General features: G+C 43.7%; 1 protein-coding gene across 15 annotated transcripts in view; it reads left to right on the top strand.

Moving 5' to 3' along the window:
• Positions 1–23,359, top strand: part of MAPK8IP3 (mitogen-activated protein kinase 8 interacting protein 3) — a 103,920-nt gene that overhangs the window by 57,604 nt on the left and 22,957 nt on the right. For 11 of the 15 annotated variants that reach the window (XM_056537073.1, XM_056537081.1, XM_056537080.1 and 8 more), the window contains 6 exons: positions 6,577–6,736; positions 9,339–9,434; positions 9,527–9,685; positions 11,454–11,619; positions 19,026–19,211; positions 20,988–21,171. In XM_056537073.1, the coding sequence (XP_056393048.1) occupies positions 6,577–6,736; positions 9,339–9,434; positions 9,527–9,685; positions 11,454–11,619; positions 19,026–19,211; positions 20,988–21,171 (951 nt within the window). The remainder of the gene's footprint in view (positions 1–6,576; positions 6,737–9,338; positions 9,435–9,526; positions 9,686–11,453; positions 11,620–19,025; positions 19,212–20,987; positions 21,172–23,359) is intronic. The other 4 variants (XM_056537071.1, XM_056537078.1, XM_056537072.1 and 1 more) reach the window with 1 other exon arrangement.

Raw genomic sequence — 23,359 nt, forward strand, 5'->3', positions numbered from 1 at the left:
GGAGGTTAAGACAGTCAGTAGGGCTTCTAGAGAGGAAAATGATGGTACAGCCCTTCCTACCAATGAATAATAGACCAATAAAAATAACCATTTGGAAGAAGAGAATCATGGGACGTTGCTTGTGCGCCACTTAGAGATTCTCTGGGCACCAATAAAACAAGACGGTGCTAACACCTCCCAAAAACATGTTCATTCTGGGGTGAGAAATTTTAGCGGTAGATGTCCGGGAAATTAAAATTTAAAAATAAAATTTTGCCCAGGTTTTCATGCTTTGCCCACATTTTTTTTTATTCACAGGACCCACACCTGGGTGCTGTAGCGAAAGTCTTTTTATTTTACTGACGATAAGAAAAACAAGGATTGCACTCACCAGACGATTATTTATTCCATAGTGTCAGGTATAACAAGCTGGTGCAAGGGTGGAGGCGGGAGATGGGACCGGGACAGACCGTTTCACGCCACTAAGGCGCTTCTTCCAGCCAGCCTAAGTGGCGTGAAACAGTCTGTCCCGGTCCCATCCCCCGCCTCCACCCTTGCACCAGCTTGTTATACCTGACACTATGGAATAAATAATCGTCTGGATGGTGAGTGCAATCCTTGTTTTTCTTATCGTCATTGTTTCTACATGCTACTGGATCTATGCACCACCACATCCAACGTATATATCAGGAACTCTAGAACTACCCACATCACACCTGCTGCCATTTGCCTTAGTTCTGCAGTGCCGGACTTTATCTTTTCTTCTTTTCGTTCATTATCTTTTTATTTTACTGTTGTCTCTTTCCCAGCATTCCATGTGGCCAGAGACAATGGCCCTGATTTACTAAGAGTGGAGTGTAGGTTTATTTGTGGGTTTTATTTCCCTACAATTTGCACTTTTCCCTACTCTTTGCTTTTTTTTTTTTTTTTTACACATGTTCTGATCTGTAGGGTTTTTCTCAGCTCAAATCCACCACATTTTCCTTGGAAACCATAGTAAATATGTTGGGTTTTTGTGAAAATGTCAGAGACACGCCCCTTTTTCACTGTGGCCACGCCCCTTTTTCAGGTTTTCTCAGTAAAATGGAGAGTTAGTCAGGTTTTTTCAATTCTGGTTCAAATTCTGGCACAGAATCTGGCACAGAGAGAATCTGGCGCACAACCCAACAAAACATGTCTAGTTTGCAATAGTAAATCAGGGCCAATATGTGCTAAGTCACATGGTCTCCAGGGTTGTGTGGCTTTGCTGCAGTGGGAAGGGATTTAATACAAACCACCCACCCACTGTCACACCCCCTGGAGACCATGTGACTTTTTAAATTTTCTCTGATCGCATGGAATGCTGGGAAAGGTCAAAGACAACAAGTAAAAAGACTTGCACTACAGCACTTCCGGGTGTGGGTACTGTGCATTAAAACAGGACAAAGCAGAGCATTGAGGTTAAAGGGGTACTCTGGTGGAAAACTTTTTTTTTTTTTTTTAATCAACTGGTCCCAGAAAGTTAGACAGATTTGTAAATTACTTCTATTAAAAAAATCTTAATCCTTCCAGTACTTATTAGCTGCTGAATACTACAGAAGAAATGTATTTTCTTTTTGGAACACAGAGCTCTCTGCTGATATTACGAGCACAGTGCTCTCTGTTGACATCTCTGTCCATTTTAAAGGTGTTATCCAGGAAAAAAAATAACTTACTGGAGCCAGGTGATATATAAAAAATAAACAGATTTGTAAATAACTTCTATTAAAAAAAATCTTAATCCTTTCAGTACTTATGAGCTGCTGAAGTTGAGTTGTTCTTTTCTGAAGTGCTCTCTGATGACACGTGTCTCGGGAACCGCCCAGTTTAGAAGCAAATCCCCATAGCAAACCTCTACTACTCTGTGCAGTTCCCGAGACAAGCAAAGATGTCAGCAGAGAGCACTGTTGCCAGACAGAAAACAAGAACTCAACATCAGCAGCTGATAATTATTGAAACGATTAAGATTTTTTAATAGAAGTAATTTACAAATCTGTTTAACTTTCTGGAGCCAGTTGATATTAAAAATAAAATAAAAAAAAATAAAAAAGTTTGGAATACCCCTTTAAGAACTGTCCAGAGTAGGAGAAAATCCCCATAGCAAACATATGCTGATCTGGACAGTTCCTAAAATGGACAGAGATGTCAGCAGAGAGCACTGTGCTCGTGATTCAGCAGAGAGATCTGTGTTCCAAAAAGAAAATAATTTTCTCTGTAGTATTCAGCAGCTAATAAGTACTGGAAGGATTAAGATTTTTTTAATAGAAGTAATTTCCAAATCTGTTTAACTTTCTGGCACCAGTTGAGTTAAAAAAATAAATAAAAAAAAGAGTTTTCCACCGGAGTACCCCTTTAAAGAAGTAAATTGCAAAGTATTATAACTTGGCATCATGGGCTCAAAGGCTGAAGAAAAATAATCCTGCAATACCCCTTTAAGTCAAATTTGATTACACGTACACAACAAAACAGCAAAACACAATAAAAACTAGCATAAAGGCAATGTCACGTTTTGGGAGACAAATCTACCTTGATCTGTTTGCAGTAAGCCTGTCGTCATTTATATGCATACAATGGCGACAAAGAAGGTTTGTTTGTGGGCGGGGCATAGAGTACAAACAACAAGAAGAACGGCGTCATGGTTGGTCTATTGCCGGTCAGCAAAAACGCAATCACAGTGATGCATTCTGGTAAATATAGCTGTAGCAAACAATGGCTACTCATATTGCTTGATGACAGCTCCTATGTCAGTGTTTCCCAACCAGGGAGCCTCCAGCTGTTGCAAAACTACAACTTCCAGCATGCCCGGACAGCCTTTGGCTGTCCGGGCATGCTGGGAGTTGTAGTTTTACAACAGCTGGAGGCACTATGGTTGGGAAACACTGTCGTACATCAATGGGTCGATCCATAAATATCTGTGATGGGAATACTACTGCAGGGGTTACTATTTCACTTCTGGCTGGTTGTTGTAGTTAGTCCTGCGAAAAAAAATGTCAGATGATGAATGTGCAGTTTGTAATGTTTTACAGAATAATATAATATAATGAATTTATTGTAATGCTGTGTGGTCTGATACTTCATATCTTGCTTCCAAGCACTAACAACTAATTAAAGGGGTACTCCCCTGGAAAACTTTTTCATATTTGTTTTTTTAAATCAACTGGTGCCAGAAAGTTAAACAGATTTGTAAATGACTTCTGTTAAAAAATCTTAATCCTTCCAGTACTTATTAGCTTCTGAATGCTACAGAGGAAATGGTTTTCTTTTTGGAACACAGAGCTCTCTGCTGACATCATGACCACAGTGCTCTCTGCTGACATCTCTGTCCATTTTAAGAACTGTCCAGAGTAGGAGTAAATCCCCATAGCAAACATATGCTGCTCTGGACAGTTCCTAAAATGGACAGAGATGTCAGGAGAGAGCACTGTGCTTGTGATGTCAGCAGAGAGCTCTGTGTTCCAAAAAGAAAACCATTTCCTCTGTAGTATTCTGCAGCTAATAAGTACTGGAAGGGGATATCCAGGAAAAAACTTTTTTATTTTATTTTAACTGGCTCCAGAAAGTTAACAGATTTGTAAATTACTTCTATTAAAAAATCTTAATCCTTTCAGTACTTATGAGCTGCTAAAGTTGAGTGGTTCTTTTCTGTCTGTCTGTGTGCTGTCTGATGACAGGTGTCTCGGGAACTGTCCAGAGTAGAAGCAAATCCCCATAGCAAACCTCTTCTACTCTGTGCAGTTCCCGAGACAGACAGAGATGTCAGCAGAGAGCACTGTTGCCAGACAGAAAAGAACAACTCAACTTCAGCAGCTGATAATTATTGAAAGGATTAAGATTTTTTAATAGAAGTAATTTACAAATCTGTTTTAACTTTCTGGAGCCAGTTGATATAATAAAAAAAAGTTTTTTTCCTGGAATACCCCTTTAACTTTCTGGCACCAGTTGATAAAAAAATAAATAAATAAATAAAAAGTTTTCCACGGGAGTACCCCTTTAACTGAGGCTTTGTTCACATAAGGTTTTTATCACTTTAGCGTCAAGAGTGGAGCATCACGCAGCGCCATTCCTGTTTGCAAGATGAGGGAAATATTTGCAGACAACAATATAAATTTGTAGGATCCTCTGGACACCACCATGGCTTCCCCAATTGACAGTAGCCATAGTGTACATGTGAACAAAGTCTAAGGCATATACCGCATTGCACTTTGCTTGGCTGCCATCCACACATAAGTACAGTTGTTCTCCATCTATATTTATTTCTTCCAACAAAAATTATTGTAATAGAAAGGGACTGATACATCATTGTTGCCTCTTCTCTAAATCACATTAAGGGAGACTTAAAGGGGTACTCCGGTGGAAACCTTTTTTTTTTAAATCAACTGATGCCAGAAAGTTAAACAGATTTGTAAATGACTTCTATTGAAAAACTTAATCCTTCCAGTACTTATTAGCAGCTGTATACTACATAGGAAATTCTTTTCTTTTTGGATTTCTTTTCTGTCACGACCACAGTGCTCTCTGCTGACACCTCTGTCCATGTCAGGAACTGTCCAGAGCAGGAGAAAATCCCAATAGCAAACCTCTCCTGCTCTGGACAGTTCCTGACCTGGACAGAGGTGTCAACAGAGAGCACTGTGGTCGTGACAGAAAAGAAATCCCAAAAGAAAAGAATTTCCTCTGGAGCATACAGTCGCTAATAAGTACTGGAAGGATTAAGAGTTTTTATAGAAGAAATTTACAAATCTGTTTAACTTTCTGGCACCAGTTGATTTAAAAAAAATAAAATAAATGAAGTTTTCCACCAGAGTACCCCTTTAAAGGAAGAAACTGGTTGCTAGGGAAAGACAGCATTAGAAACCAGTCTGTCTTAATACTATAGCCTTACCAACCAGTCTGTCTTATTTGACTGATCTCACCTGACACTTGGACCGGCACCGTCCTGATAGCAGGGAAGGGGAAGAGATTCTTGGCAGCAGTCATACCACACTCTGCCCCATGTCAGCCACATTAGCCATTTTAAATTTGGGTGAAGAACCTGTATGCTGCAATGTTATATTTCTGCTTAGAGGTGGAGGCCTACTGTCATAAAAGAGGACTTTCCCTTTAAGTAGTGAGGCTGCTGTTTACCTGTATCCATGCTGAATTATTTGGAATACTTGTAAAACCGGACGACTCTGTATTTGCTTTCCTAATTCTTGCCTATTGCTCATACATTCTATTTCTTCTTAATTAAGTTATCTGGAAAACAAAGTATTACACAATATGTATGAAAGTGCACAATATTCTGTTCATAGTTTACAGTGACTGCATATGCTCTCCATAATACACAATGGCTGCGGAGGCTATCCATGATACACAATAGCTGCGTATGCTATGCATTATACACAGTAGCTGCGTATGCTATGCATAATACACAGTAGCTGCGTATGCTATGCATAATACACAATAGCTGCGTATGCTATCCATAATACACAGTAGCTGCGTATGCTATGCAAAATACACAATAGCTGCGTATGCTATCCATAATACACAGTAGCTGCGTATGCTATGCATAATACACAATAGCTGCGTATGCTATCCATAATACACAGTAGCTGTGTATGCAATGCATAATACACAATAGCTGCGTATGCTATCCATAATACACAGTAGCTGCGTATGCTATGTATAATACACAATAGCTGCGTATGCTATCCATAATACACAATAGCTGCGTATGCTATCCATAATACACAGTAGCTGCGTATGCTATCCATAATACACAGTAGCTGCGTATGCTATGTATAATACACAATAGCTGCGTATGCTATCCATAATACACAGTAGCTGCGTATGCTATGTATAATACACAATAGCTGCGTATGCTATCCATAATACACAATAGCTGCGTATGCTATCCATAATACACAATAGCTGTGTATGCTATCCATAATACACAATTGCTGCATATGCTATGCATAATACATAATAGCTGCGTATGCTATCCATAATACACAGTAGCTGCGTATGCAATGCATAATACACAATAGCTGCGTATGCTATTCATAATACACAATAGCTGCGTATGCTATCCATAGTACACAATTGCTGCATATGCTATGCATAATACATAATAGCTGCGTATGCTATCCATAATACACAGTAGCTGCGTATGCTATGCAAAATACACAATAGCTGCGTATGCTATCCATAATACACAGTAGCTGCGTATGCTATCCATAATACACAATAGCTGCGTATGCTATCCATAATACACAGTAGCTGCGTATGCTATGCAAAATACACAATAGCTGCGTATGCTATCCATAATACACAGTAGCTGCGTATGCTATCCATAATACACAATGGCTGCATATGCTGTCTTTAGTACACAATGGCTGGATATGTTATGCATAGTATGTAATGGGTGTGTATATCATCCATTGTATAGCAGATCAGATACATTTTTAACCCTTCATTTCTAGATTGCTTTGCTTGGGCGCATAGTAACCTTACTAATACATTGCTGTTAACCCTTGCTGCTTTGCTTTCTGCTCTCCCCTGACGCTGGGCACCCTCTCTCCCTTTTCTCTCTCCTTCTAGATTGAGAAGTAACACTGTGGCTTCTCTCCTCAGTGACTGCACATCCACAGCTCGCCGTGAGCAGAAACGTGAGCAGTACCGCCAAGTGCGGGAACACGTGCGTAATGATGACGGTCGCCTACAAGCCTGTGGGTGGAGCCTACCTGCTAAGTACAAGCAGGTTGGTGAATTTAAATGGGCTTTTAACTTGGTGTATTTTTAGACTTATTGCCTATAAACAGCCGCAGAACCTATTTTTAGGGCTGAACCATGTGTACAACATATTATTTGCCAGGAAGTAGCTGTAAGTAGATTTAGTGTGAAATTATAGATTTTCCCCCTCAAGAACATCATATAGGGTAGTGTTTCCCAAACAGGGTGCCGTCAGCTGTTGCAAAACTACAACTCCCAGCATGCCCGGACAGCCTTTGGCTATCTGGGCATGCTGAGAGGTTGTAGTTTTGCAACAGCTGAAGGCACCTGGTTGGTAAACACTGTTATAGGAATTACCCCATAAATAAAATATGGTACCATGGGATGTTAGGAGAAATACCTTATCACCTCGTGACGCCAGGGCACCGTTATCCTATACACATAGTCCGAGGTTGGAGACAGCTTCTCCTGGGCGAGACATGGTGAGTAAAAGAACACACCGACGTCAGGTTACGGATAACTGTCTTTATTGAGCGGGGTGTAGATGGTATTACACAGACCGTTTGGTGCCGGGTGAGAAGATGCAGCGTAACCCCTTGGGAGCCCTGTTGCCTTGCTGGGATTTGTGGTGCTTTCACCAAATTAACTGATACTGACTTGAAAGATGGGTAGATGAATCCTGGTAGCTAGGGTTCTGTCAAGGTAACTTCCACCGTATGGGAGATCCTTGCAGAATGACCGGATTGAATAAATTAGGGGTACAGTAACACATTTAACATACATAAAGATAACAACAATAAGATAATTATAAAAAATATATTAATTTCTCAATAAAGTGCAAACATAATGAATACCACGTTTAGTGTCTTGGTGGGCCCAACAGTTGTGCTGCCAGGCTGCCCAAAGCAGTCTGAAGCCACCGGACAGCCATTAGTGCTGTGACACCTCTAGCCTGTTGGTGGCCGGCAGAGATGGCAGAACACCATAAACAGCTTTGTTATGTCATTTGCGTAAACCCTATTGCCATTAATGGGAGGTATGCAAATGGCGTAGCATCGGGAGCTACGCTGGTTACATAACTTTGGAAGTATGGAGGCATTCAGGTTCTGTATGGCATCTTGTGGTACATTTGCCCACAGATTTTGCAGCTGGGCCTGTAGATACTGAACATGAGCTGCCATCCCGTCCGATCCCATGAATGCTAAATTTGTGATAAATCTGGTGACTGGGCGGCCGAGGACTTGTTGCCATCTGGCTGAGACATTCCGGGGAAATCTTTGCTGTGTGTGGGCATTATCCTGCTGTAAAATGCCAACTGGAAGCCATGAAAGGTGACACATGTGGCCACAGGATGCTGAGCTGTAAGAGCCCCTTGTACTAGGGGTGACTGTCTTATACGATGGCTGTCCAGATCATCACACCAGCAGGGGGCAGGAAAGATTATATAGTTCCAGTCCATAACAGTCCAGGTTTTTTGCGCCAAACACCACTGCAAACAAACGCTATGCAGGCTGGCTGTCAATGGCAGGACACATAGTAGGCAGAGTAACACCAGATTTCCTTCTGTTAAGCCCCTGGAAATGGTCTGGGCAGAGACAGTGGTGTGTAATGAAGAGATGGGGGCGTGTAATGAAGAGATGGGGGTGTGTAATGAAGAGATGGGGGTGTGTAATGAAGAGACGGGGTGTAATGAGAAGACAGGGTGTGTAATGAGAAGAGATAGGGGAGTGTCATGAAGAGAAAAGGGGTTGGAATTAAGGGACATGGGTGCGTATTAAAGAGATAGGGGAGGGAAATAAGGAGAAAAGGTGCTTTAATGAAGAGATAGGGGTGTAATAAAGAAACAGGGGGTGTAATGAACAAACAGGGGGTGTAATGAAGAGATAGGGGATGTAATGAAGAGCAGGGATGCGCAATAAAGAGACAGGGGTGTGTATTGAAGAGATAGGGGTGTCTAATGAAGAGACAGAGGTGTCTAATGAAGAGACAGGGGTGTCTAATGAAGAGACAGGGGTGTGTAATGAAGAGATAGGGAGTGGAATGAAGAAACAGGGGGCGTAATGAAGAGCAGGGGTGTGTAATAAAGAGACAGGTGTATAATGAAGAGCAGGGGTGTCTAATGAAGAGACAGGGGTGTCTAATGAAGAGACAGGGGTGTCTAATGAAGAGACGGGGTGTGTAATGAAGAGACGGGGTGTGTAATGAAGAGACGGGGTGTGTAATGAAGAGACAGGGGGTGTGTAATGAAGAGCAGGGGTGTGTAATGAAGAGCAGGGCTGTGTAAAAAAGGGGTCACCTGTGTCTGGATGGTGGACAAGAATACTGTGCAAGCTGCTTGTGCTTGTTGGTGAATCAAACTATCCTCTCTACTGGTGGTCTGTGAGGGTAATTTGGAGCCTGTTCACCATGTGAGTGTGCCCTCATGTAACCACTGCTCCCAACACATCCTAACAGGACCGCCCGGAGGATGGGGAATTCATTGAAACTCTGTCAACTTGGCGGAAAGTCTTCAAGGGGATCACAGTAACTGTTTGTAGGCAATAGAGAAATCTGACATATAAAGCCAATGCCATTTCCCTTCCCAGAAGTAATGGGTTTTTACAGAACTATTTTATATGTTGTTTAACAAGCTGAGTCCAAACGGAGGTCAGGAGGACAACCGCATGAAGAATGTGCCTGTGCCCGTGTACTGCAGACCCCTTGTAGAGAAAGACCCCACGATGAAGGTACCATCATTGTTGTATCTGAGACATCTAAGACTACCTACTGCTCCTGGTACTGAAATGATCACGAAACTATGTTGCGCTTTTGTTCACAGTTGTGGTGCGCAGCCGGAGTCGATTTAACAGGCTGGAAGCCATTCGAGGAGGAAACTGTGCCAGGGGCAAAACCGGTACCTGGTCGAGACCCATTGACATCTGACCGTGAGGTGGAAGGAGAGAGCAAGAGCACCCATACCTCTCCGGAGAAGAAGAAGGTGAGGAGTGGGTTATTGCTTTATAGCAGTGGTCTTCAACCTGTGAACCTCCAGATGTTGCAAAACTACAACTCCCAGCATGCCCGGACAGCCAACGGCTGTCCGGGCATGCTGGGAGTTGTAGTTTTGCAACATCTGGAGGTCCGTAGGTTGAAGACCTCTGCTTTATAGTATGTGTACAGTATGTTACTTGTAAGATAGGCAGGAGACACAATCCTGTATCTTCTGCATTACAGATGCACAGAACATAGATACAGCACCCCACATATATTGCTTATAAGGATTTATAGGATTAGTTAAAGGGGAACTCCGGCGGAAAATAAAATGTTTTCAAATCAACTGGTGCCAGAAAGTTAAACAGATTTGTAAATTACTTCAATTTCAAAATCGTAATCCTTCCAGTACTTATCAGATGCTGTATACTACACAGGAAGGAGTGCAGTAGTGTGTCAGGAACTGTCCAGATGTTAGAAGCATATCCCCATAGAAAACCTCTCCTGCTCTGGACAGTTCCTGGCACAGACAGAGGTGTCAGCAGAGAGCACTGTGGTCAGGCTGGAAAGAACTACACACCTTCCTCTAGAGCATACAGCAGCTGATAAGTACTGGAAGGATTAAGATTTTTAAATAGAAGTCATTTACAAATCTGGTGAGCTGAAACAGACTCTTTGCAAACTCCTTAATTGACAAATCTGTTTAACTTTCTGGCACCTGTTGATTTTAAATAAATTGTTTTCCACCGGAGTTCCCCTTTAACTTCTGGGAATGTTGAGTGGGGACCATTACGGCCATTAAAGCATCCATATAAATTCTTACTCAGTTTACCCAGAGTCCTCAATGGATAATCTGAATAGTGATACCTGAATATAAGGGGTTGTCCTCTTTGGTCAAACTGTCTTTGTCAGAGGAGTCCCCCGAAAATATGCGAAAACACAGACTGTTCCGCTGCGGGGATTCCCAGGACAGCTGTAATCTGTAGGGAGCAGATATTGGGAAGGTGAAGGGTCTGACATGTGGGATTTCAATTTTCTCAATGGCCCTCATTTACTATTCTAAACCCGACCTCTTTTGTCGGGTTTTTTTGTCGCATCTTTGTCTGCGCCATGTCGCAGACATCGTGCGCCAGTCTGCGACACCATGCGACATCTTTTCCCGACGGACCCGATGTGGATTCTCCCAAACCCGAAAAAGGGGCGTTACTCGACATTTCTGAGCTTTCCCACATATTTATTAAGGTTTCCAACCTGAATTTGTTGTATTGTTGTGGATTTTTTCCCGACAGCTCAGAGGAGTTGGAAACCAAAACCAACAAAACCCACGTGCGACAAACAGGATGCGACATAATAATAAATACCAGAGAAAAAAGCAGTCGGGTAAGAAAGCAACATAGACTTACAACCCGATTTTCTTAGTAAATGAGGGCCAATGTCTTTGTTGTCAGGGGCTATAAGCCACTGCCAGTGCTGGTGATGGCTTTCTCCCCTCTTTTCATTTCCAAAATATGTATGCTAAACTGAGCTGAGCATGTATGTGAGGATCAGGAGAGAGTGCTGGTACCATCTAAATCAGTGTTTCCCAACCAGGGTGCCTCCAGCTGTTGCAAAACTACAACTCCCAGCATGCCCGGACAGCCTTCGGCTGTCCGGGCATGCTGGGAGTTGTAGTTTTAGCAACAGCTGGAGGCACCCTGGTTGGAAAACACTGATCTAAATACATCATGTAATCTTGCCTCTGCTCATCGTGTTTTCTTCTTCCTCCCTGTCTGCAGACCAAGGAGCTCTACGAAGCAGATGCCACCTCCAGTCGTGTTTGGATACTAACCAGCACCCTATCGACAAGCAAGGTTGTCATTATAGATGCCAACCAGCCTGGCACCCTGGTGGACCAGTTCACAGTTTGCAATGCCCATGTCTTATGCATCTCCAGTATCCCTGGTAGGACAATGGCCCCCTATGTACGCATTGAGGGAGATTTATCAACACCAGTGTAAAGGAAAAGTGGCCCAGTTGCCCATAGCAACCAATCAGATCGCTTCTTTCATTTTGCAGAGGCCTTGTTTAACCCCTTAAGGACACATGACGTTCTCATACGTCTCCATGTCCGAGTCCTTAAGGACACATGACGTATGAGAACGTCATGTGTTTTGCCGGCCCCCCGCAACCATCTGGAGCGGAGCCGGCGCCCGATGCCTGCTGAAATCGATCAGCAGGCATCGGGGCATATCGCCCAGGGGGGTCATGATGACCCCCCATGTCGGCGATCGCGGCGCATCGCTCGTCAATTCAGACGAGCGATGCGCTGCAATTCCGTTCCCCGCCGCTCGCCGGGCGGGGATCGGAGCCGGATGTCTGCTGATTTCTATCAGCAGACATCCCGGCAGTGTGCCGGAGGAGGTCCGGAGGACCTCCTTTACCGGCGATCGCTGCAGGACGCCGGTAACTACTAACCGGCGTTCTGCAGCGGTTCCAGGTCATCAGGGTCACGTGTGACCCTGTGACCTGGATATAGATGGTGACTGGTGGTGTAGTATACACCACCAATCACCATCCATGCTGTACTGGGGGCTGGCATTGTGGCCACCCCCTCAGTACAGTTGTGATTGGGTGGCCAAAGTGGCCACACCAATCACAATGTAATGGGAGGGGATCTGGTGGGCTAGGAGCACGTTGCTCCGTTCTGCCCACCATTCCACAGAGATCTGGTGTGCAGGACGGAGCCCCGTGCTGCCCACCATCCCCTCAGTAAAAAAAAAGTGCCCCTTGCCCCCTTTCTGTGGCCCCTTGGCACAGAAATCCCCAGGGATAGCTTTAGATTAGGTAGGGACAGGTTAGGGTTAAAAAAAAAATAGTTTTTAATACCTCAGTGGGGGTCCGTGGGTCCGTAGCACCTTTAGCTGCGTGACCCCGGCCCTGCTGGGTCGCTGCGGTCTGCCGTCAGCCTTTTTTTTTGGCGCAGATCTTTTTTTTTTTTCACTAAGCGTGTGTGCGGACCCTCTTAGTTATAAAAGAGCGGTCCGCCACCGTTTGTTAAAGCCCACCCGCCGCTGATCAGTCCCGTAGTACTGATCAGCGTTTTTTTTTGTGGTGCCGGCGTTTTTTTCGGGTTTTCTAGCGTGTTTTTGCCCCCATAGGCGGTCCGTGCCACCAGTAGCAGGCGTGTACTGTGTGGCCGGACCGTACCTGTGTGTGCGGCGTTCCTCACCGCTGTCAGTGATTTATCACTGATCAGCTTTTTTTTTGTGGTAAAGGCACCTTTTTCGGTTAACGCGGATTTTTTTTTGCACCCATAGGCGGTCCGTGCCACCAGTAGCAGGCGTGTACTGTGTGGACGGACCGTACCTGTGTGTGCAGCCTGTCCCACCGCTGTCGGTGATTTATCACTGATCAGCGTTTTTTTTTTTGGTTCAGGCGGGTGCATTTTTTTCGGGGTAAAGCGTTTTTTTATTTATTTTTTCGGGTTTTTTGTGTGGGGGTCTGTGAACAAGCCACCAGCCACTGTCCTGGGCTGAGTGGCTGGACCCCCCACTGACTTCTGCGCCCCCTGCCGCCACAAGCGCTAATCAGTGCGCACACCACTGATTAGATAAACGCTTATTTTTTTGGTGCAGGGTTTTTTTTTGCGCTAGAAGTCCCCCTTTTTTTTAAAAGTCCCCTTTTTATTTTATATTTTTTTCTGTTAGGGCGGGTTAGTTTAGTTAGGTTAGGCTAGGGCGGGTTAGGGCGGGTTAGGGAGGTAGTATCGCACCACACCACACGCAGCACACACACCAATAAAGTTTTCCCCCCCACACACACACATACCCGTATCCCCATTAGAGTAGGGAAATGGCCCGCAGAGTGTTTTCGGCGGAGGAGGCATATGACCTAATTGCCTCCGACTCTGAAAGCATCTCAGAGGACGATGAAGACCCCACCTTCCTTATTTCATCGTCCTCCTCATCATCTAGTTCAGATGATGAGCCACCAAGGCGGCGAACTCGCCGCCATGCGGTGCCGCAAACCTCCTCTGTCCTTGAGCCTGTGCCCCATGCTAGTATGAGTCCCCCTGGCGCTCATACTAGTGAAGCCCCCCTGCCAAGGTCACTGGTACCTCGTACCGGAGAACTTGACTGGGCTGAGCCAGCGGACCACGAGCCCGTGATTCCTGAGTTTGTTGGCGACTCAGGAATCAAAATTAACATCGCCGGGTTCACTGAAAAGGACTTTTTCGGTCATTTTTTCAGTGACGACTTTGTTAATTTGATGGTTACACAGACGAATCTGTACGCCCAACAGTTCATCGCCGCTAACCCGGGCTCACTTTTAGCTAGACCCGGCGGCTGGACTCCAGTCGATGCAGCCGAAATGAGGACCTTTTGGGGCCTTGCGCTGCATATGGGTATAGTTAAAAAACCCTGTGTCAGGCAATATTGGAGTGGGGACGTCTTTTACCAGACACCCCTCTACAGTATGGCCATGACACGTTCCCGGTTCGAGGCCATTCGGAGATGTTTGCATTATGCTGATAATGCGGCATGTCCCCCCCGAACTGATCCCGCGTATGACCGCCTGTATAAAATCAGGCCGGTCATCAATCACTTCGGGGCCAGATTTTGGGAGGCCTATGTCCCGGGGCGGGAGGTCTCTATTGATGAGTCGCTCATCAGCTTTAAGGGGAGACTCAGCTTCCGGCAATACATCCCGACCAAGCGAGCGCGGTATGGCGTGAAGATGTATAAACTTTGCGAGAGTACCTCCGGGTACACTTGCAAGTTTATGGTGTATGAGGGACGAGATTCCCGCATTGAACCCCCAGATTGTTCCCCCACTCTGGGTGTTAGCGGGAAAATCGTTTGGGGCCTTTTGCACCCATTGCTAGATAAAGGTTACCACCTTTACGTGGATAACTTTTATACTAGTATCCCTCTCTTTTCATCCCTCGCCGCCAGATCCACGGTCGCTTGTGGGACAGTCCGGAAGAATCAAAGAGGCCTTCCGCCCCATCATTCCCTACATGCTCCTATCCCCCGGGGTGAGTCCCGTGCCTTTTCCCATGAGAACCTGTTGTTGGTCCGGTATAAGGACAAGAGGGATGTCCTTATGCTCACCACAATTCATGGGAATGGCAGCACCCCTGTCCCTGTGCGAGGTACCGCGGGACCGGTCCTCAAGCCCGATTGTATTCTGGACTACAATCGGTATATGGGGGGAGTTGATCTTTCTGATCAAGTCCTCAAGCCATATAATGCCATGCGGAAAACACGCGTATGGTATAAAAAGGTTGCGGTCTACATGGTACAGGTTGCCATGTACAACTCTTTTATACTGTACCAGAACGCTGGCAACACAGGGACATACCTGGAGTACCAAGAGGTAGTTCTAAAGGCCCTCATCTATGGTGACCGCCAAAGAGCGGGTCAGAGCACCTCTGGAACTTTAGGTCCCCGGATCGTCCCCGGCCAACACTTTCCAGGTGTGATCCCCAACACTGGAAGGTCGGGACGAACCCAGAAAAGATGCAGAGTGTGTCACAGGAAGGGGAGACGGAGGGACACCACCATTCAGTGTGACACTTGCCCCGATCATCCGGGCCTCTGCATAGGCTGCTTCAGGGAGTATCACACTTCCATGGAGTACTACATTTTCCATCCTTTGCCCTAAATTTCATTCCCCAGAATTCGGCTCCAATGTACCAGTCCAGGGTACATTATCTTCCAAATTTTATACCAAAATACCCTACCCCCAAAAAATCAAACCCAAAACCTCTTTCCCAATGCCCCTCATAATATCTTTGTCCCCCAAAAATGGGTCATGGGACACAGAGTCAACAGCATTGGAGGTTTGCAGTTGCCTCAAATGCGCAACGCTCTCTCTCTCCACCTGAGCGGGTTGCGCATTTGAGGTAACAGAATAGGGACGGCCCCACATATCCCCTTCCCAGAATGATGATTCAGAGTATAGGGTTTGGGGCGGGCATCATTTTTACTTTTGGCTGTACTCTGGGTCATCATTCTGGGAAAATAATTGGCATATCAGTTCTAAAATTGCAATTTTTTTCCCCCCCATAGTACACTTCATCCATTCCTGGAAAATAAATGAAGGGAACACCCGTCTGTTCCAAATCTCCACTTCACCCTATACACCTTCCTTAGGGGGTGTACTGTTTGTAATAGGCTCACATGTGGGTGTTCCTTTCTTGTATTTTCCTCTGAATGTATGTAACTGTTAGGTCCGTAACAAACATCCGCCTCAAATGCGAAGAGTTCTCGCTCATGAGCTCTGTCGTATTTCCAGGCGACAATTCGGAGTCACATGTTAGTTGTTCCCAGAAAAATGAAGCAGAGTATAGGTTGAAAATTGCAATATTCAAAAGCTACCCTTCATCCATTCCTGGAAAATAAATTTAGGAAACACCTGTGCATTAAAAATGTCCTCTTTACCCCTATACCCATTCCTCAGGGTGGGTACTTTCTGTAATGGTGTCACATGTGGGTGTTTCATTTTTGTATTTTCCTCGGAATGTATGTAACCGTCAGCTACTGATATGCCAAAGGTCACAAATACAAAGTGACCTCTATGACTTCTGAGCCTTGTTGTGCGCCCGTCCAGCACGTTACCCCATATGTGGATGTATTTTTATAGTCAGGGGGAAAAGCCCTCCAAAATGTGTAACCCAATTCCTCATATTACCCCTTGTGAAAATGTTAATAATTGGGTAACCCCAGCATTTTACTGTAAAAAAATCTAATTTTTCAATTTATGGCCCACTTTTCAAAAAACCTGTGAGGTGTAAGTACTCACTGTAACACTGTTACGTTCCCCAAGGGGTCTAGTTTCCAAAATGTATGCCATGTTTTTTTGTTTTTTTTTACTGTCCTGGCACCATAGGGGCTTCCGAAATGCGGCATGTCCCCAGAGCAAAATTTGTAACTCCTCTTCTGAGACCTGTAGTGCGCCAGCAGAGCACTTTTCACCCCCATATGGGGCGTTTTCTGAATCAGGAGAAATTGGGCTTCAAATTTTGGGGGGTATTTTCTGCTTTAACCCTTTGTAAAAATGTTAAATTTTTGGGAAACCAAGCATTTTTGGTAAAATTTATTCTTTTTTTTTTGCATATGCCAAAGTCGTGAAACCCTTGTGGGGTATTAAGGTTCACTTTACCCCTTGTTACGTTCCCCAAGGGGTCTAGTTTCCAAAATGGTATGCCATGTGTTTTTTTTTTGCTGTCCTGGCACCATAGGGGCTTCCTAAATGAGGCATGCCCCCAGAGCAAAATTTGCTTCAAAAAAGCCAAATGTGACTCCTTCTCTTCTGGGACCTGTAGTGCGCCAACAGAGCACTTTTCACCCCCATATGGGGTGTTTTCTGAATCGGGAGAAATTGGGCTTCAAATTTTGGGGGGTATTTTCTGCTTTAACCCTTTGTAAAAATGTAAAATTTTTGGGAAACCAAGCATTTTTGGTAAAATTTATACTTTTTTTTTTGCATATGCCAAAGTCGTGAAACCCTTGTGGGGTATTAAGGTTCACTTTACCCCTTGTTACGTTCCCCAAGGGGTCTAGTTTCCAAAATGGTATGCCATGTGTTTTTTTTTTTGCTGTCCTGGCACCATAGGGGCTTCCTAAATGCGGCATGCCCCCAGAGCAAAATTTGCTTCAAAAAAGCCAAATGTGACTCCTTCTCTTCTGGGACCTGTAGTGCGCCAGCAGAGCACTTTTCACCCCCATATGGGGTGTTTTCTGAATCGGGAGAAATTGGGCTTCAAATTTTGGTGGGTATTTTCTGCTTTAACCCTTTGTAAAAATGTAAAATTTTTGGGAAACCAAGCATTTTTGGTAAAATTTATTCTTTTTTTTTTGCATATGCCAAAGTCGTGAAACCCCTGTGGGGTATTAAGGTTCACTTTACCCCTTGTTACGTTCCCCAAGGGGTCTAGTTTCCAAAATGGTATGCCATGTGTTTTTTTTTTGCTGTCCTGGCACCATAGGGGCTTCCTAAATGAGGCATGCCCCCAGAGCAAAATTTGCTTCAAAAAAGCCAAATGTGACTCCTTCTCTTCTGGGACCTGTAGTGCGCCAGCAGAGCACTTTTCACCCCCATATGGGGTGTTTTCTGAATCGGGAGAAATTGGGCTTCAAATTTTGGGGGGTATTTTCTGCTTTAACCCTTTGTAAAAATGTCAAATTTTTGGGAAACCAAGCATTTTAGATATTTTTTTTTTTTTACATTTGCAAAAGTTGTGAAACCTCTGTGGGGTATTAAGGCTCACTTAATTCCTTGTTACATTCCTCAAGGGGTCTAGTTTCCAAAATGGTATGCCATGTGGGCGGTTTTAGCTGTTCTGGCACCATAGGGGCTTCCTAAATGCAACATGCCCCCCAAAAACCATTTCAGAAAAATATACTCTCCAAAATCCCCTTGTCGCTCCTTCGCTTCTGAGCCTTCTACTGCGCCCGCCGAACAATTAACATAGACATATGAGGTATGTGCTTACTCGAGAGGAATTGGGCTACAAACACAAGTAAAAATTTTCTCCTTTTACCCCTTGCAAACATAAAAAAATTGGGTCTACAAGAACATGCGAGTGTAAAAAATGAAGATTTTGAATTTTCTCCTTCACTTTGCTGCTATTCCTGTGAAACACCTAAAGGGTTAACACACTTACTGAATGTCATTTTGAATACTTTGGGGGGTGCAGTTTTTATAATGGGGTCATTTATGGTGTATTTCTAATATGAAGACCCTTCAAATCCACTTCAAACCTGAACTGGTCCCTGAAAAATATTGAGTTTGAAAATTTTGTGAAAATTTGGAAAATTGCTGCTGAACTTTGAAGCCCTCTGGTGTCTTCCAAAAGTAAAAACTTGTCAATTTTATGATGCAATCATAAAGTAGACATATTGTATATGTGAATAAAAAATAAATTTATTTTGAATATCCATTTTCCTTACAAGCAGAGAGCTTCAAAGTTAGAAAAATGCAAAATTTTCAATTTTTTCGTCAAATTTTGGGATTTTTCACCAAGAAATGATGCAAGTTACCATAAAATTTTACCACTATGTTAAAGTAGAATATGTCACGAAAAAACAATCTCGGAATCAGAATGATAACTAAAAGCATTCCAGAGTTATTAATGTTTAAAGTGACAGTGGTCAGAATTGCAAAAAACGCTCCGGTCCTTAAGGTATAAAATGGCCTAGTCCTTAAGGGGTTAAAATGAAAGAAGCGATCTGATTGGTTGCTATGGGCAACTGGGCAACTTTATCCTCTTTAAAGGCTTTGATAAATCTCCCCCATTATTTTTCTCTACATCAGGCCCTGGCAGTATTTATCCCAGATTTTGCCCTTTTTGTGTCCTGTAGCTGCCTGCGATACTGACTACCCGCCAGGGGAGATATTCCAGGAGGGAGATGTTAATACAGAGGAGGCTGGTGAGACTGATGGAGTCCTGGCAGGAATCACCATTGTAGGATGTGCCACGAGATGCAATGTACCGCGCAGTAACTGCTCCTCCCGCGGTGACACCCCAGTATTGGACAAGAATCAAGGTGTGTGCTGCTTATACTTTGCACTCAATGGTAACACAGTCTGCATTAAGCTCCTTGGCTCCCCCTAGTGATGGCTGCAGGCAGGTGGCATGCTGTCTATTAAAAGGGGTACTCCGGTGGAAAACTTTTTTTTTTTTTTTTTTTAAACCAACTGCTGCCAGAAAGTTAAACAGATTTGTAAATTACTTCTATTAAAAAAAAAATCTCTATCCTTCCAGTACTTATTAGCAGCTGTATACTACAGAGGAAATTCTTTTTGCTTTTTGAATTTCTTTTTTTTTGTCTTATCCACAGTGCTCTCTGCTGACACCTGATGCCCGTATCAGGAACTGTCCAGAGCAGGGGAGAAAATCCCCATTGCAAACCTATGCTGCTCTGGACAGTTCCTGACATAGACAGAGGGGTCAGCAGAGAGCACTGTGGACAAGACAAAAAAGAAATTCAAAAAGAAAAGAATTTCCTCTGTAGCATACAGCTGCTAAAAGGTACTGGATTTTTTTTAATAGAAGTCATTTACAAATCTAAATCTCTGAGCGCCCCTTACCGTCTCCGTCTATGCCGTGGTGATCCCGGACCTCGTGGCCTGCAGCTGTTTACCCCCGGTGAGTGCACGCTACCTCTTTTCATTGTATCATTTACAAATCTGTTTAACTTTCTGGCACTGGAGTACCACTTTAAGCTATTTCATGATAGTAAAACCCTAATTTTTGGGGGTTGGCCACAGGTCCTTTTTAAAGTGTACATGTAATTTTAAATTATTTTTTTTTATATATATCATAGAGACGTATCAAAAGTTTGGATCAGTCAGGGTCTGAGCCAGGAGAACTCTATGCTTAGGGTGAGCTGGATGGACTTACAATGTAAGTCTAAGGCAGTGTTTCCCAACCAGCATGCCTCCAGCTGTTGCAAAACTACAACTCCCAGCATGCCCGGACAGCCGTTGGCTGTCCGGGCATGCTGGGAGTTGTAGTTTTGCAACAGCTGGAGGCACGCTGATTGGGAAACACTGGTCTAAGGGGCCGTCCAGGTCCTACAGACTCTCTCGCTCGTTCTTGTCATCTGTCGGGGTCTGAACACTCCCCGAATGATAAAAACTTTTGACATGTCCCTCGAATATATGAGAAGTTTTTTTTTAAAGTCACAGGTACACTGTTAAGGAATGATTGAAAGTTTTCATAGGGGTTTTAACAACTCTGGAGTAGTGTTGCTCACGAATATTCGCAATTCGAATATTATTCGCGAATATCGCATATTTGCGAATTTCGCGAATATAGCGCTATATATTCGTAATTACGAATATTCTTTTTTTTTTTTTCACAGTACACATCACAGTGATCACCCCTCTCTGCTTCCAGCTTGTGTGGTGTAAAGAAGGCTCTAATACTACTGTGTGAGACTGGCGTGCGGAAATTCGCATATGCGAAAATGAGCATATGCACATTTTCGCATATGCGAATCTTTGCGTATGCTAATTTTGTATATGCTAATATTCACATATGTTAATTTTCGCATGCGCGCATTTTCGCATATGCGAAAATAAAACGAGAATATAACGAATATGCGAATATTCGCGAATATATGACGAATATTCGTCCATATATTCGCGAATTCGAATATGGCCTATGCCGCTCAACACTACTCTGGAGTACTCCCTTGAAGGCATATTTGCATAAGCCTCACACCTCGGAGATATGTTTCGTGAGACAATCTATTGGAGGTATATCGTATATTGATTATTTATATGGTGATTCTATGTTTTATGATCTTTATCACCAGGGGAGGTCTCCACAGTAAGCAATGGCAAACTCACCCAGCACCAGTCAGCAGAAGAAGCCACAGAAGCTCTGGAGGTACCAGAATCCTCAATCAGTGAAGCAGAACCGGCACAAGTTCGACCAGGACCCCTCACAGAACATGTATTCACAGACCCCGCCCCTGTGGCAAATGGCCGACTCTGCAGGTATTAGCTGTTGGTCTCAGCCCAAAATGACACATTTCCTATGATAATGGTAAACAGACCCTGACATAACAAAAAACTAATATTTAAAGGGGTGCTCCACTGGAAATCAACTGGTGCCAGAAAGTTAAACAGATTTGTAAATTACTTTTATATAAAAATCTTAATCTTTCCAGTACTTATCAGCTGCTGTATGCTCCACAGGAAGTTCTTTTCTGTTTGAATTTCTTTTCAGTCTGACCACAGTGCTCTCTGCTGACACCTTTGTCCATATAAGGAACTGTCCCACAGCAAACCTATCCTGCTCTGGACAGTTCCTGACATGGACAGAGGTGTCAGCAGAGAGCACTGTGGTCAGACTGAAAAGAAATTCAAATAGAAAATAACTTCCTGTGGAGCATACAGCAGCTGATAAGTACTGGAAGGGTTAAGATTGTTTAAATAGAAGTAATTTACAGATCTGTTTAACTTTCTGACACCAGTTGATCTGAAAAAAAAAAAAAAAAAAAAGTTTTATACTGGAGTACCCCTTTAACTAGAAAACTGCCAAACTCTGATATGACTTTAAAAAGTGCAACTATAGGCCAGTGAGTAGCTTTCCTTATGAATGTATATATAAAATATATAAAACTCAACGTATGTATGGTATGTACTGAATGGATGTACAGTATGTCTATATGTATATGTAGAAGTATGGCCCATATTAATCAGTCAGCCTGAAACCCTAATTGTCTGTTTTTTCCCAAAACAACCATTTATAGCTCAACTTTCACTTTTCCAGGGCTCGTTAAGATATGAAATCTGAGCTGTAATTGGTTGTTATGCGAAAAAACAGACAATTATTATGAAAATATTGTTAAATTAACCCTAGTCTCTGAAGTCCCATGCGAGTCTGAGGGCGTTCCAGTACATCTTCTGATAATGTTGCTCTTGGGCTGCAGAGATTGCCCGGAACTTTTAAACATCCTGCTGACTGTCCAGCCAGCAGGTGCTGAGAAAAGTTAGTGCGGGGGATGGGATATGAGGTCGGGACATGAGAACAGGATATGAGATCTGGATACAAGGATGGGATATGAAGACAGGATATGATGATGTGATGACAGGATATGAGGTTGGGATAGAAGATCGGGATAAGAGGTGGGCATATGGGATATAAGATCTGGATATGAGGACGGGATCCGATAATGGAATATGAGGTCGGGATACGATGATGGAATATGAGGTCGAGATAAGAGGATGGTATATAAGGTTAGGATATGAGGATGGGATATGAGATCAGTATATGAGGTCGGAAAAGTGGTCGAGATATTAGGACAGGATATGAGGATGGGATATGAGATCAGGATACAAGGATGGGATATGAAGATGGGATATGAGGACAGGATACAAGGATGGGATATGAGGATGTGATATGAGGATGGGATATGAGGATGGGATATGAGGTCCGGATACAAGGATGGGATATGAGGACAGGATACAAGGACGGGATATGAGATCAGGATACAAGGATGGGATATGAGGACAGGATACAAGGACGGGATATGAGATCAGGATACAAGGATGGGATATGAGGACAGGATACAAGGATGGGATATGAGATCAGGATACAAGGATGGGATATGAGATCAGGATACAAGGATGGGATATGAGATCAGGATACAAGGATGGGATATGAGATCAGGATAGAAGGATGGGATATGAGGACAGGATACAAGGACGGGATATGAGATCAGGATACAAGGATGGGATATGAGGACAGGATACAAGGATGGGATATGAGATCAGGATACAAGGATGGGATATGAGGACAGGATACAAGGATGGGATATGAGGACAGGATACAAGGATGGGATATGAGATCAGGATACAAGGATGGGATATGAGGACAGGATACAAGGATGGGATATGAGGACAGGATACAAGGATGGGATATGAGGACAGGATACAAGGATGGGATATGAGGACAGGATACAAGGATGGGATATGAGGACAGGATACAAGGAAGGGATATGAGGACAGGATACAAGGATGGGATATGAGATCAGGATACAAGGATGGGATATGAGATCAGGATACAAGGATGGGATATGAGGATGGGATATGAGGTCCGGATACAAGGACGGGATATGAGGACAGGATACTTTCCTTTTTACAAGGTTAAGGTAGGAAGACTGGCCAATGCCAAGCTCTC

The sequence above is a fragment of the Hyla sarda genome, chromosome 8 (assembly GCF_029499605.1).
Source record: "Hyla sarda isolate aHylSar1 chromosome 8, aHylSar1.hap1, whole genome shotgun sequence".
NCBI lineage: Eukaryota > Metazoa > Chordata > Amphibia > Anura > Hylidae > Hyla > Hyla sarda.